The sequence below is a fragment of the Oncorhynchus mykiss genome, chromosome 26 (genome assembly GCF_057628025.1).
Source record: "Oncorhynchus mykiss isolate SJ-2025 chromosome 26, ASM5762802v1, whole genome shotgun sequence".
Lineage (NCBI taxonomy): Eukaryota > Metazoa > Chordata > Actinopteri > Salmoniformes > Salmonidae > Oncorhynchus > Oncorhynchus mykiss.
In genome coordinates this window covers 15,700,571-15,717,102 of record NC_143047.1, presented here as the reverse complement: position 1 = coordinate 15,717,102, position 16,532 = coordinate 15,700,571, and the positions used below count along the sequence as shown (strand labels likewise).

Sequence of the window (16,532 nt, the reverse complement as noted above, 5' to 3'; positions counted from 1 at the left end):
ATTGATTTTATTTATGTTTTATATTAAGTTAAAATAAGTGTTAATTCAGTATTGTTGTAATTGTCATTATTATAAACAAAAAATATATATTTAAAAAATCGGCCGATTTTAATCGGTATCGGCTTTTTTGGTCCTCCAATAATCGGTCGACCTCTACTCCAAATACACTTCTGCGGTTTTCAACCATGATCTCAGCGATCGCTGCCTCATTGCCTGCGTCCGTTATGGGTCCGCGGTCAAACGCCCACCCCTCATCACTGTCAAACACTTCTTCGAGCAGGCCTTTCTAATCGACCTGGCCCGGTTATCCTGGAAGGATATTGACCTCATCCTGTCAGTAGAGGATGCCTGGTTGTTCTTTAAAAGTGCTTTCCTCACCATCTTAAATAAGCATGTCCCTTTCAAAAAATGTAGAACTAAGAACAGATATAGCCCTTGGTTCACTTCAGACTTGACAGCCCTTGACCAGCACAAAAACACCCTGTGGTGTACTGCAATAACTTTGAATAGTCCCCGCGATATGCAACTTTTCAGGGAAGTCAGGAACCAATACGCACAGTCAATTAGGAAAGCAAACGCTAGCTTTTACAAACAGAAATTTGCATCCTGTAGCACTAATTCCCAATGTTTTGGGACATTGTAAAGTCCATGGAGAATAAGATTACCTCCTCCCAGCTGCATACTGCACTGAAACTAGGAAACACTGTCACCACTGATAAATCCACAATAATCGAGAATTTCAACAAGCATTTCTCTACGGCTGGCCATGCTTTGTACCTGGCTACCCCAACCCCGGCCAACAGTTCTCTACCCCCCACAGCAACTGGCCCAAGCTCCCCCGCTTCTCCTTCACCCAAATCCAGACAGCTGATGTTTTGAAAGATATTCAAAATCTGGCTCACTACAAATCAGCTGGGCTAGACAATCTGTACCCTCTCTTCCTAAAATGATTGGCCGCCATTGTTGCAACCCCTATTACTAGTCTGTTCAACCTCTCTTTCGTATCGTCAGAGATTCCAAAAGATTGGAAAAACGGCCGCGGTCATCCCCCTCTTCTAAGGGCGAGACGTTCTAGACCCAAACTGTTACAGACCTATATCTATCCTGCCCTGCCTTTCTAAAGTCTTCGGAAGCCAAGTGAACAAACAGATCACCGACCGTTTCGAATCCCACCGTACCTTCTCAGCTTTAAAATCTGGTTTCCGAGCTGGTCATGGGTGCAGCTCAGCCACGCTCAAGGTCCTAAATTATATCATAACCGCCATCGATAAAATACTGTACTGTGCAGCTGTCTTCATTGACTTGGCCAAGACTTTCGACTCTGTCAATCACCGTATTCTTATCGGCATACTCGATAGTTCAGTGTGTCAAATCGGAGGGCCTGATTTACGGACCTCTGGGAGTTTCTATGGGGGTGCCACAGGGTTCAATTCTCAGGCCGACTCTTTTCTTTGTATATATCAATGATGTTGCTCTTGCTGCGGGAGATTCTTTGATCCACCTCTACGCAGACGGCACCATTCTGTATACTTCTGGCCCTTCTTTGGACACTGTGTTAACAAACCTCCAAACGAGCTTCAATGCCATACAACACTTCTTCCATGGCCTCCAACTGCTCTTAAATGCTAGTAAAACAAAATGCATGCTCTTCAACCGATTGCTGCCCGCACCCGCCCCACCTGACTAGCATCACTACTCTGGATGGTTCTGACTTAGAATATGTGTACAATTTTAAATACCTGGGTGTCTGGCTAGACTGTAAACTCTCCTTCCAGACTCACATTAAGCATCTCCAATCCAAAGTTAAATCTAGAATCGGCTTCCTATTTCGCAAGAAAGCCTCCTTCACTCATGCTGCCAAACGTACCCTCGTAAAACTGACTATCCTACCGATCCTTGACTTCGGCGGTGTCATTTACAAAATAGCCTCCAACACTCTACTCAGCAAATTGGATGTAGTCTATCACAGTGCCATCTGTTTTGTCACCAAAGCCCCATATACTAACCACCACTGCAACCTGTATGCTCTCGTTGGATGGTCCTCGCTACATATTAGTCGCCAAACCCACTGGCTCAATTTCATCTGTAAGTATTTGCTAGGTAAAGCTCCACCTTATCTCAGCTCAATGGTCACCATAGCAACACCCATCCATAGCAAGTGCTCCAGCAGGTATATCTCACTGGTCATCCCCAAAGCCAACACCTGCTTTGGCCACCTGTCCTTACAGTTCTCTGCTGCCAATGATAATTACTTCGCCACTATTGGCATATTTATTGCCTTACCTCCTTACTTCATTTGCACACACTGTATACATATTGTGTTATTGTACTCTGTGTTGTTTTTGTCGCACTGCTTTGCTTTATCTTGGCCAGGTTGCAGTTGTAAATTAGAACTTGTTCTCAACTGGCCGACCTGGTTAAATAAATAAATAATGGAGGACTGCAGCCCAATTGAATTGTAATCTCAGAAGCTCTGTCTCTCTGCTAACTGTGTGGAATGCCAAGTGGCAGGTGCCTGTTACACTCGCTCTCCTAAGATAATGCTCTCACTAGGCTCACACTGATTCGAAATAGATTTCATTTCTTGAGAGCTGCAATGTATTTTAAGCAGTGTGGGGCTATTTATCCTACTATGACTGACTGGCTATCTAAGCAGCTGCAGGTGTAAGACCTAGTGAACCTGGTAGCTCAGCACGACACCAGGAGTCATTAAGTATGTTCTGTCTGTGCTGCTGCAGTGTAGTGACATGTCCTTCCAGGGGGGGCGAGATGACACAAGTCTATAAGGTTGCTTTGTTAGGCTACTCACAGCTTACATATCTGCTTAGAAAAGCTCACATACAGTATAGAACTCTATTTAGAAGCACTGCAGTATTGCACTCACTGTGGGTGAATTTGACTTTCATGCTGTGGCTTGGCTGTGGTCCTGACATACCCTGACATGCCAGCAGACAGATGGTGGGTCCCCAGGCAAGCAGGCCGCCAGGGAGAGTTGGAGGCGGGTGGGCTGGCAGAGAGGCAGGCAGGGAAACTGGTAGGCAGGGAGGCCCCGGGAAGGCAGGTAGGGAAGCAGGCAGGCAGGCAGAGCCTCGTCTCTGATGGTCCCCTCTCTCCATGTTCCCTTACTCCTCCAGCTGGGTAGCATTAGTGCAGTGTGGCGGGACCGTTACAGAGAAGGGGTAACTCCCAAAAACACTCAGACTAATTGAACCCCTCCTCCCAAATACTTTTTTAGATGTGGTAACTGCCAACTTTTACTTTAATTTGCACTGAGTTGTTTGCTTGTTTCCCCTAAATGAATGTTTACTGAATAATGGATATGGAACTGTTAGATTGATGTGGAGAAATATCAAATGGAATGTAGGTTGCCCATTCCATTGCTTCTTTTCTATGTTTTTTTAAAGGCTGTTTCTTGGCATCTTAGGCAGAGAAATCTGTCGACACATAAATTAAAATCTCTGGGAAAAAAATAGTTCTAAAATATGAAAATCTGGTGGGGTAGCTAGTGGGAGGCAGGACGCTGCCATCCAGAACCAGCCTCGGTATCATCCTCTGCTTCAGGCTCCAGAGGACAAGCAGAATGGCTCTCCTCTCTCCCTCAGCAGCAGCAACATTACCACATGCTAAAAAGAGCTTTCATCGGCTGACTGAAAAACGATTTGAGCGAACAAGACCAGTCACAGGGCTAAATATACAGTATGTCTGGCTTGATTGCAATGTTCTTTTCCACTTCGTTTAATACATAAATCTTTTTTTGGTCCCTGGTGTTTGATGACAGGACCACACAATAATATAATGTTTGTGGGCACGGCGGCCATCCATCGTCAAGCTAGCTACAGCTTTGTGGCAGTTCACTAACACGGGAAAGGTGTCGAATGAGGACGGAGAGTAGAACTGTACTACTGACAGGTATCGTGCCCTCTCTGAGGAGGGCACTGACATGAGTTGTTGAATATCTACTTTCATATACACTAAGATATAGTAAGTATGGGGTTGAAGGCATGCCAGTCATAAGGCACGGTTTCCTTTAATTACTAAACCAGGCTTTCTCTGCTGGGTTTACCACGTGGACACACAGACGACTCCTGGCGTACACTGCTGCCTGCCCTACAGAGGCAGCTTAATGCACTGAGGTTCTCTCTCTTGCTCTCTCCCACATGGAATGTGTTCAGTCAGACTGGCTGTAAGTACACATTCCCCTGTTTTGGTCAGGATGACTTAGTATCTGGTTTGGGCTGTGCTACTGTATTCATATGGACACAGACCGAAGGTGGTAGGTATATAGTGTGAAGTGGATAAACATACTCCATGTGAGGGGAAACATGCCATTTGTAACTGTTGAATACTTTAGTGTCAGGGACAGGAACATCTGTAACCTGACTGGCTGAGTTGAATTAAAGTTGTGCGGGAGATGTATTATATTTGTGGCAGAAAAACAAGCCAAAAGAGTGTTTGCATTGGATGCATTTCCTCTTTTAATATCACTTAAGAAAAACAGAGGAGGAACCCATAATTACGCTGTGGCAAACTAGTCCTACTTATGTTATGTCCCGAAAACGGATGGAAAAGCAGCAGGCAGGCCATCGGTGTATACCACACTGTAGCTAGTATGAAGCACATTTACGTTTTTTTTACTTTAAAACATGTCTAGTGACTAATCTACCGATTTGTGTAGGTGATCTGTTGGAGCATATGCCGCCTTCCTCCTATAAATCATTCTCTCCTCTTACCCTACGCAGCATTGCATCATCCAAGGTGATATTTTCACTCTTTAATGCGTTGCACTTTGAAAGGTTTCAGTTTTGTATATCGTATCTTATCTTGTTCAGTGAAATCAAAACTGGATCAGAAGGAGAAGGACGGTGCTTTCCCAGGTGGTGTGAAAACCTGGAGTTGGGGAAATGCTTTAGATATGGATCGTACTGTACTGGATTCCTCGGTTCCCCCTTAAAGTCCCCGCCTGGGAGGCTTGGCAGGTGTCTTCCCCTGTGGGCTGTATTCCTGAGAAGGGTGTGGAGGAAGGGCTGTGGTTGTGTTTAAGGACAGTTGTTTGGTTGGCCCGGTACAGCCATGGCATGCAGTAGTCTAGTTCACCCTGGGATTGCCCAGCTCTGTCCACTAGATGACTGAAGAGCTTATTTAGAATGAAAACCAACCCCTTCCTGCTAATGTATGACTCATGGGGTGTAGTGCCAATCGACTCCTTTCCTGTGTGCGCGTGTGTGTGCTTGACTGCATGTGTGTGTGTGTGCTTGACTGCGTGTGTGTGTGTGTGTGCTTGACTGCATGTGTGCAAATGTGTCCTGTGTGTGCTTGTCAATGTACAGTATGCTTGTCTGCACATTTTGTGTATGTGTGTGTTGACTTAGTCAGGGTAGGTCTCAGTTGAGTTGTTTCTCAGTTTTTGGACCCAGCCCCAACCCCCCCCCCCCGCCCCCCACTCCTCCAGTCCGTCCGTCTGTCTGCCCGCTGAGTGAACAGATTGGCACCACTATTGATTCTGAAGAGTCCCAACTGAAGATAACCCATGTTTTTTTCCCATCTACTGGTACTGGTATTAGCCAGTCCAACACCCCTTTGGTCCAAACCCCCTTTGGTCAGCCTCTCTCTTTGGAGTCCCTGTCCAACATGGCAGATGGGAGAGAATATTTACTTTGTTATCTGGAAGAGAATTCTGTATGTGAAGGAAACAGTTTTCTTGGGCCTCAGGAAATTGCCCTGGCCAGAGATGCTGAAACTGTGTGTGGACAGTCATTTTGATACCCTAAGAGTTGGCTGTATTTCTGGGGCTCAGGACAGGATGTCCACTTAATTGCCAGCTTCTGCAAGAAATTCTTAGTAAAGAGAGCAAGACTGCAATTAGCCATGGCTCGCTGCCAAATCCCTGTACATCTGCAGAATTGTTTCTCTTTAAGACAGTTTACCAGTTGTGGGCTGTCCTCTTTTTCTCTTCGCTTTTTGAAAAGCCGGCACTGTCAGAGTGCCACGGTATAATTAGACGTAGAAGAGAGCACTAAGTCTAAAGAGGAGATGGTGGAACTGAGACATACGGAGGAAGAGACTGTTATTTATGTCTCTCTCGCTCTTAATCTTCTGTCTGGGTGTTGTGACGTGTGGAGATCACATGTTCCTGCATAGCCCAGACGGGTACTATCACTAATACGGTCACCTCCACTCCTCTCCTTAGGTTCCAGTTACATTGCAGAGGCAGGAGATGAGGAGAAAATGTAACTCCCTGGGCTCTGGAATGTGTTGTGGTTTTAAACAGAGCAGTTAAATATATTCTAATCTTTTCTCACCTACTCTCATCCCCTTCCTCCCTCCCTCTCTCCCTCCAGCTCATTATCCTGGATGACTATGCAGACCCGTTTGATGCGGAGCAGGACGGGGGGACCCAGGCCACCACCGAGAAGGTGACCCAGGCCAGCACAGAGAACGATGGCTACATGGAGCCCTATGAGGCCCAGAAGATGATGGCAGGTAGATCAGTACTCTGTTCTCCCCTGGGCTCTTCAAACCTCAGCACACTACATTTGACATTTTAGTCATTTAGCAGACGCTCTTGTCCAGAGTGAGCAGTGAGTGCATACAATTTTGTTAGTTATCAGTTGCCACCTTCATTCGTCTTTCCAGACGTTTGGGAGATGGGACTCGTGTATCCCCCTGGTCAGCCGTTGAGGACTTGTGGCTTTGTAATTGGAGCGACTGCCTGGCCGCCAGAGAGCTCAGTCCTACCCTAAATGTTCCCGTGACCCTGGGTGGGTGCCCTGACCGGGTGCTGTCAGCCAGAGCCAGCTGAGCCCGAGGGCAGAGGCGTCACACTCTGAGGTAACATGCTAGGCAGAGCAGAGCAAAGTTTAAAAAAATCTAAGCAGTGTAAAGCAATGCTACCCGCTACCTCTTACTAACTCACGCTAACTCACCTCTCTGTTTGGGTTTAGTGTGGCGTTTAATATGACTGCTAGCAGACCGAATTTGTTAGTCAACTGTCTGGTACCTTGGATTAGCCTTCCATTCAACCTCAGCCTCTCTGTGGAATTACATGTTACATGTCTAGTAATGCATCTTAGCCTTCATTATGTCTGCATATGGAAGCTGCTTCTTTGTTGACAATTAATTAGCATGTCACTTGACCATATGTCACTTGACCTTATTGGCTTGCCACTAATTAACTTGGTCAGATGGCCACGTAGCATGCTACATGACAGATGCGGTAGACCACAAAATTATTTTGCGGAGAGCTGGGTATCAGAAATACAATTGAATGCAGTTGTTTTGCTCTTAAATAGACAGAATACATTCTACTAGCAGATAGGTAATGTGAAAACAACCTCCACAGCAAATACATCTTCAGGAAAGACAGGCCTTTAGATGTATTTTTTCTTTGAGCTAGTCATGTTCGGTGACAAGCGTACTGCTCTGAAAGAAGACATGGATTTGAGACAACAATAGCTCTGCTAACGCTAGGATTCAGCAAAAACCCTACTCACCACAACTTTGTCAAAATGAACATGATTATGCAGTGTGCGAGGACAGAACAACATCAACAAAGAATGAAGAATACAAGCACAGAATTCCAAGATATTTAAAGGAGAATCTTGCGGTTAGCATATTCCCTCACTGAACATTCTGGATCTTTGGACCAGTCACCAAGTGGTCTGTTCCATTCGGGATGTCAAGGCTCAGAAGACGAGGCGTTTTTATAAGAGATTAGAAGGTCCTGACCTCTCCCATGTTGGGTTCCATCTTCCTCCACGTCCCCTCACCCGCCCTCTCTCCCCAGTGTAATGGCAGAACCACTTTACTGTGGCCATCCCTCCCCTCTTCTGCTCCATGCCTTGATGACAAGCTAGGACTTAATGGCCCTCCTGACAACCTCTCGCCTTCATCAGTTTCACTGGTTTGACCTTCAACCCTGACCTTTTCTCACTGCTGAATAGTAAGGTTTAAAACCTCTCTAGGCTAGATGGGACGCTACCGTTCCACCTGACCAACATCCAGTGAAAGTGCAGGGCGCTAAATTCAAACTACAGAATTGTAAATATTTAACATTCTTGAAAATACACATGCATCTCAAAATAAAGCTGAACTTCTTGTTAATCCAGCCATGGTGTCGGATATCAAAAAGGCTTTACAGCGAAAGCAAACCATGCGATTATCTGAGGACAGCACCCCATTGAGCGACACAAAACTCAGAAATAACGATATAATTAATGCCTTACCTTTGAAGAGCTTCTTCTTTTGGCACTCCAATATGTCCCATAAACATCACAAATTGTCCTTTTGTTCAATTAATTCCGTCATTATATCTCCAAAATGTCCATTTATTTGGCGTGTTTGATCCAGATTAACACCGGTTCCAACTAGCGCAACATGACTACAAAATATCTAATAAATTACCTGTAATCTTTGTCCAAACATTTCAAACAACTTTCCTAATACAACTTTAGGTATTTTTTTAACGTAAATAATCGATACAATTTAAGACGGGATAAACTGCGTTCAATAGCGGATAAAAACAAAGTGGAGCGAGCTTTCAGGTCGCGCGCCCCAACCACAACAGTACACTAGATTTCACCCTCCTTCTGAACAGCCCTACTTCTTCATTACACAAAGGGAAGACATCAACCAATTTCTAAAGACTGTTGACATCCAGTGGAAGCGATAGGAACTGCAAGCAAGTGCCTTAGAAATCTAGATCCACATAGAAAGCTCATTGAAAGCTCTGTCACTTCAAGAAACCAAAAATTCCTGGATGGTTTGTCCTCGGGGTTTCGCCTGCAAAATAAGTTATATTATACTCACAGACATCATTCAAACAGTTTTAGAAACTTTAGAGTGTTTTCTATCCAAATCTACTAATAATATGCATATCCTAGCTTCTGGGCCTGAGTAGCAGGCAGTTTACTTTGGGCACGCTTTTCATCTGGATGGGAAAATACCGCCCCCTAGCCTAGAGAGGTTAATGTGGCCAGAGACTTCTGGTTTATGGTCTTTCCTACCCATGTGGATGAAGCTTAGAGGGCCGTAATGAAACAGGGTCATAACCCTGCCAGGCTTCTGCTATAAAGCCATTTTTTCTGCATTTGAATTGGAAACCTTTTATTTCCAATCAACAAGGTTGATAGGAATGTGGATTGCGAGCAATCAGAGTAATCAAGCAATCACATTGTAAGACATAATAACACAGCACGAATAAACTTTACATCAGTAAATATCTGTATGAATGTCCTCGGTGTGTAACTCATGTCTGTGTACGTCGTCAGATCTGCATCAGATTGGAGATCCTTTTGACACACAACTTACTAGTCCATTTACATTTTCTCATTCATCAGAAGAAGATATCTGCCACGATTAATAAAGCTCCCTGTCTGTAAGGATCATACAGTTTTACTGACGGCCATGTCTATTTCTGCTGTGTTCAGAGACTGTTCAGAGGCGTTTTCCTTGTAGTTTATTCTGTTGATTGCCAGTTCTAGTTTTGCTGTTGTTTTGACTGAGCTGTCAGGGAGCATTTGAAATGATGCTGTTTTCTGGATTTATTCAGCCCACTTCTGCCATCCTGTTGATAACCACAGTAAACTAGCAGAGCACTGAAGGACGGATTCACTGTGATTGTTTCATCAAGCAAGTGTCAAATAGTAGACTTTGATTTACGCATACACACAGGATTACACTAGATGGTTGAAATGGCTGTATTGGCCCCATTCTTTGTATTCTGTCTATGGACAGTGTAATTACTATGTTCCCCCTGATTGACCAATGTCCTGCCAAAGCTCTGGCACTGTTGAGCATATTTGTCAGGCTAGCGTCCTACAATTCTGTGGCAGGAGAGGGAGACGAGCCACTGCCCACACCTCTGCAGTATGGCAGTGGAGGGATTTACTGTAGTGAGGCCTGGTCAGAAATTATTGTCTCTTGTCTGTCTCTCTCTCTGTCTCTCTCTCTGTCTGTCTGTCTTGTCTGTCTGTCTTGTCTGTGTCCAGGCTGAAATAGATTTTCCCTGGCAGTGTTACTGTCCACTGGTGCTGGACCTCACTGATGTGCATCGACTGGCTGTAATACTCAAATCAACAACTCTCCTAGCCCTCCTATTTATGGTTTTCCGACAGAGCACGTCTTTAATTCACACCGACCACATTTATATAGACTGTTGAAGAGCATTGGGCTTACCGCTACATAAAAACGACTGTAATGTTTAAACCTTTAGAGGCGTGTGAATCATAGTTTCATATAAAATGTGTATCTAATTAATTAGAGGCACTGGATCATTGATAAATCAGACTGGTTTCTATTAATATTGGTTTATTGCCCCCCCCCCCCCCCCTGCTTGTCGACTCCAGCCAAAAATGCAGTCTCAGGTTTCTCCATAGATTGAATTTGTCTGTACCACTCAAACCCGGAGTCTCTTCACGCACCAGACTCACAGCCATACAGACTCACAGCCATACAGACTCACAGCCATACAGACTCACAGCCATACAGACTCACAGCCATACAGACTCACAGGAACAAACTTTGGAAGAAAAGTTTGTCTGAGATACATCTCAGAGTTATACAGTTTATTAATTCAACTTGAAAATGACAGTTTTGACACACAATTACTACAGATAGAGACAGAGAACATAGACAATACCCTAACTGAAATCAACAGAGCATGTTTAAGCGCAATTAATTAGCATTATTCATTTGTGTAACTAAGCACTAGCACTGATGTCTTTATTAATGACATCCTGTTCGAGAGTAGTTGACTTGAGTTTAACTTTAGTTGGGTTTGAAGTTTTAGTTAGGTCTAGGCCGATTTCTCACAGGACCAGACATGCACTTCGCTGCATGGTGCATCATGCTAGCTTTTTTCTACAGAAGAAGGGCGTGGCCATTTCTCAGCACAGTCCTCGTCCCGTCCTAGATGACTATTAGGCTGTCGACTTGCCCAGTACCCAGTGGTAAGCGGTGTGCCATTCACCCAATTCCAGATCCTCTCTTCATCTCTGTCCGTCAGACCAATCCTGACTTCCCAGAATCTGTTTACAAATACCTGTTCCTCTCTGCTGTTTATGATCCCCAGGTCAGTTCCTCTCCTCAGACAGTCCCGCCTGCTCTCCTCCCAGTTTCTCTTCTCAGTAGAGATGTAGTACCAACTGGATTTAAAAACGCCTCCATCGAAGGCTTGTTCAACACCAGTACAGGGAGCTTTGTCTGAAGACCGTCTCTCTCAACCTCTTTTACTTTGGTCATGTTGATGTAACTAGTCTCTGAAGAGTCTCTGTAGAGGAGACGCAGGGTGATATTGAGAGTATCTTGTAGGATGCACATCAACCCAAGACACAAAGCAGCCAGTCTGTACAGTCGTCTTCTTCCTGGGGTGGTAGACACCACTTGGTTGTTTTCTGCAGTTCTGGTCTTCATGTGTACATCCATTCTCAACCATTCAGAACCTGCTTTTGTATGCCTCATTGAGTTCACCATCAGATTCATCATTTGCTGCACTGACAAACGCTGCCAACTCCAACTATGCCTGTTAGTCTTATTCACTTTGGGATACTAGTGTGTGTTTGTTATGGTGTGTTTGCCCAACTCTAGACCGTTCTGAATGTTCTTTTTCAATTCCTTCTTATAACCACGAGGACAGGAAACTGTCACACCATTGCGGCCATGAGCGTGTAGTGGTTTGAATGTTTCCATGCAAGCTTGTGCCCTGTTTTCTGTGCTCAGTGTGTCTCCACAAACATACTCCGATAACTCTAAGCCCTTTACATTGTATTGCTAACTTAACTCTGATTTCATTTCAACGTTGTGTTCTATATTTTAAATGGCTATACTTCTGCTGCAGGATAAGTAGTTTTAACCTCTATTGTCTTCAACAGACGGCGGGACAAAATGTTTTGTTCATTTAATGGCCTCGTGAGTTGTTGATTGTTTAGCATTTAGGAATCAGATTGATAATTGTGTAGCACTAAACACTGAGCAAAGACATTTGTTGTTTGCCTCAAGTGATTGTTTGTTATAATCACTTTTAGGAGTGAGTGTACATTATTATAGTCCTTGTTTTCGTAGATTGTCTTTAGTTTGTGATTTCATGGGTTTTGGGTAAAATGGTGATGACTAATTCGGAAGTGGGCAAATAAGAAATAGCTGTTTGCTGGATTTGTAATGCCATAATTCTTTTGTTTGACTTGTGCGACACACACACAGTGTGAAATGTATGATGTGTGGCCTAGGATAAAGAGTAGGCTATTACACAAGCATTTTCCTAACGGTTACGCTGACAGAGGTGTGTGTGTGTATAAGGTGTAATCCAGCCCTCTCCCTGGAGTCTCCCCATCTGATTTATGAACCTGCTGGAGGTGCTTGTCATGACTTACTAACCTGTAAAGTCTGATCCATAATCCTCTGTTTTTACTGGCTTGGCTTACAGCAGGGCCTGCGGAAGTCTGCAGAGATACTGTGTGTGTGTGTGTGTGTGTGTGGTGTGTGTGTGCTCGTGTGTGGGCAAGCCGTGCAGCAGACCCCACAGTCCCACGCATGTGTACACACACACATATACACACACACACACACGTTCTAAGCTATCAGCTGGGCCATTCTTCACGTGCACCACCACCAGCTAATTACAGATGGGGCTGCCGGAAGACGGAATAATCATATTTTGCGGATTCCCTTTTCCTCTCCTTTCCTCTCTCCTTTCCTCTCTGTTACATTGTTGTATTTGTTGAGACTTGCAGTCAGCGCCATGCAGACAGAGAGGGCTGTGTGTATACTGCAGGGCTGTACTCTTCAGGCCATTTCTCAACGACTCCAGTAATAGACGTGACACTCCCTGAGTGTGTGGGCACACACACACACACACACACACACACACACACACACACACACACACACACTCTCTCACACACACAGGGGCCCATCCTTCCCAGCCCAATCCGCCAGCCATATGAGATGTTTCCCACAGTGTGTGGGAGGCGTTGTGCAAACAACCGGCATGACTGGGCTGTGATGAGCAAACACAGGCAGCCGTGTCCAGTACCCACCACCACCCTGAACCCTGGGCTGCTACAGGGCCAAGCCACATCACCTCAGGTGAGGGGAAAACAAGCTCCTGGGCCTAAGGACCATGACAGAACTGAGTCTCTGTGGTTTATTTACGACACACTGTGACAACCAAAGCAGCCTCACTGTACAGTGTGTCTTTCCGGATCATTTCATCCTCACTTCCCAGTCATACCCACCTAGTTATCTAGTGGACACGAGTACAGCACGAGTACAGCAGAAACCTTGGCTTTTTCCACCATACTAGCTGACTCATGGGAGAGGAACCGCAGTACCTGCTTTCACCTACAGTTCATAAAGCTCCAACTGGAACATGCTCAAATCGCTCACTCAGTGCTGCTGGGAAAAGTTTCCTAATGCTGGCACTAGAGCATCCCATGCCAACCAGATGTGTTGTGGTTCCTACTTTGGGATATTAATCCAATTACTCACCACGCACACACACACACACACACACACTATGACCCACTCAGCTCTATGGAGGAGGAGGGCACTGTTTTATAGCCAGAGATATTGCTGGCATGGCAATATGTCAGACTGGGATAACTGCACATTGCTGGGTGTTTACCCACAGGTCATCTCTACCTGTGGCTTTATTTATTGGGCCACTTACAGGGGAGAGAAAGGAAGAGCGCTATGCAGAGTGGTTTCCAATAGCTTTTTCATATGGGGGGAAACTGACTCAGGGTTATGAGAGCCAGGCTAATACATGTGTCGGCACATTTCTTTGCCGGTAAGCTGGTTCTGCTCCGAGCTGAAACTTGAGGTATATCCTGGACATGTACAGACAGTGCTAAACTCTTAAAAGGGGGATTTTCTCAGCTTTGCACTGTGATGTGTTCTGATTGCATGGAAATGGGGATTTGAGTGTATCCTTGTTTTCTGATTTCATGGTGTTATTTTGTCATGATCCTCTCCTCCAGAGTTTGACATTGCGGTCTTTTTATGGGTGTCATGCAAAATGTTGAGAGCTTGTCAGGATAATTGTCCTGCCGGTACAGAGGCCCTGGTAGTTAAAGTACACAGCTGTCACAAATACAAGGCTTTCTTTCTTCCTGGTTTCAGACTAGACCTGTAGTGTAGAAAGGGTTAATGCTGCTGTGCCTGTGTAGTCCACCGTTCTGTGGCCTTGGTGCTGAGGGCTAATTTAGTAAGGCCAGGGAACAGGATGCGTGGGAGGCGGGAGGTGAGGGACAGAGCTGCGTCCAGGCAGAAGGACTGACGACTTATTGATGAGGAGAGAGGTCTCGCGCCGGCAAGCCGTTAACGCCCCCCAGCCAAGCCGTTAACCCCCCCCCAGCCCCACCCACTCACTTACTGTCGCTGACTCAATGTGCTGTTCTATGATTTTATACACGGCCGTCCACTCATTTAATATCCACCACGGCATTTACGTTGAATCCTGATACCATAGTTGGAGAGATGAAATTATAGTGTTCGTCTCTTGGTAATGAAAGGTGTAGGTTTCCGTCAGGTCCTGTGGATTAGATACATAAGCAATTTGAGCCAATGATCAATCCTTCAACAGCGACATTTTGGATTTCCACAAGCTCCATCTACACCTGCATGTGTTCAAAAGGAAAGTCCTGTAACGTTTCCTAGAGTGGATCTGTTGGTTTGGACTAGGGCTGTGACTGTCATTACATTTTGTCAGCCGGTGATTGTCAAGAAAATAACGGCAGGTCTCATGGTAATTGATCGTTAATTAACATCAACACGTTTAGCATCTCCTGGCTTCCACGCATAGCGTCCAAGCTACTGATGCAGACCTTTGGAACATAGTTTAAAAAGTCTAATAAATCCATGTAATATAGCCTACACCATCACAATAAATCCATTATTTATTTTAGACAGATCTAAAGAAGCATGATATGAGGAAAATGTAGTCTATTTCAGAAGAACAGAATAGCATACTCTGAGTTGTCCTTATGTTAGGCCCTGATCTGGTTATGCCATATGGCTGTGGGCTACACTCGTTCATTCAGCAGACAAGATTCGCTTAGAATTACGTGGCATTGTTTTATAGTATGAAGAATACAATCGGACATAGCTGAATCAAACTAGAAAGGATTATTTATTTTTTTCTTCATTCATAATTTGACCAACACTTGATAATGCCTTGAATTTCCCAGCGGCATCCCCCTTGTGTGGCTGTAATGCCTACTAAAAGAATCCATGCCTTCAGTGGCCATTGTGCCCTTGTGCTGAATATAATAACTATTATTCCCTTATTCCGGCTGCTAATGGCCTTGCTCCGAAGCACCTCTTACTCACATGGCTCTCTCAGATCTCCATTCTTATTCACCAATGCCTGTCACGTGATCGGGTCCTTCTCACCAGCGTCTCAGGCTCTGAAGTATGCTACAAGTGAAGACGGACACATCGGGGACCAACTGCGCGCGTCCTTGTTATCGATATTCATATGGATGATGTTAGAAGAACTAGGCCTAACGAACAGCAAAGTACTAGCCTATGTCCATCTACTATCCCCCATAATGTTAAAATGTATCTATTCTATTGGTCAACTTGTCCTTCTGTGAGATGAATTATTCCAAACCTAGTCTGGGACAGTTGTGGGAAGTGATAGAGCCCAAATGAATACAACCACTGGCATCAAAAACCCTTTTAAAAGCAATGAGGCTGACGCAACAGATCAGAATGTTTAGCTTAAAATGTTGATAAACTATTAGGCTATTTGTTCACATTATATGGGCAGCAATGTGCACACGGCAGTAAGTGCTGATAAGTGCAAATGTTGTGAAATGTAATCAATTATCGGGAAAACACCATTCTCAAATGTGATTATGCACGTAATGCTTTATTATTAAGGTGCATTTTTATGGTGAAAAGTATCTTCCCCAAACCTGAAACTCACGCGCAGTCTATGTATGCCAGTTAGGATCTACACTGGTTGTAAAGCGGCTTTAATGTGCTTAATTTGAAGAAGTTATTTGGCTACTTTAGTTGTTAAACAAATCTTATAAAAACATTTTAAAAAACAAATAGGCCTATGGGCTAGGCTACATGAGGTGTGCAACTATGATTTGAAAAAGTAAAAAAAAAATACATGTCATCAATAAACTTAAATAGCGGACTTGAGGAGGCTTTTCCCGTGGTTAATCTTCATGTCAGACAGGTACGCTATACTCCTGTTGTAAATAGAAGCAATGTGCTTAATATGAGTAAATTTGAGGAATAAATATAGTAGGCCTAGCCTATAGAAAGCTGATTGTATCCTCCTCTCTCTACCACATCCCCAAACCACAGAGGGCTGGTTACAGGCCCTACCTTCCCCATCCATCCTCTCGCCTCCTCCCCTTCACTCCCTGTCCATCGGGCGTAAAAGCAGCCTCTCTCCCTGACTAGGTGTGGGTGACACTGTGAATTTACACTGGCCTGTTAGGACACACACACACACACTGGGGCTGGCTGAGCTGTAATACCAGGATGCGAGTAGAGGAAGTGGTGGGTAGCCAACTGCC

The 16,532-nt window shown here is 44.7% G+C and overlaps 1 protein-coding gene across 4 annotated transcripts in view; it reads left to right on the top strand.

Moving 5' to 3' along the window:
• The window catches only part of LOC110506455 (SH2 domain-containing adapter protein F), a 114,849-nt gene that overhangs the window by 16,906 nt on the left and 81,411 nt on the right, over positions 1-16,532 (top strand). For all 4 annotated transcript variants that reach the window (XM_021586075.3, XM_036964017.2, XM_021586072.3 and 1 more), the window contains exon 2: positions 6,339-6,480. In XM_021586075.3, coding sequence (XP_021441750.1) covers positions 6,339-6,480 — 142 coding nt within the window. The remainder of the gene's footprint in view (positions 1-6,338; positions 6,481-16,532) is intronic.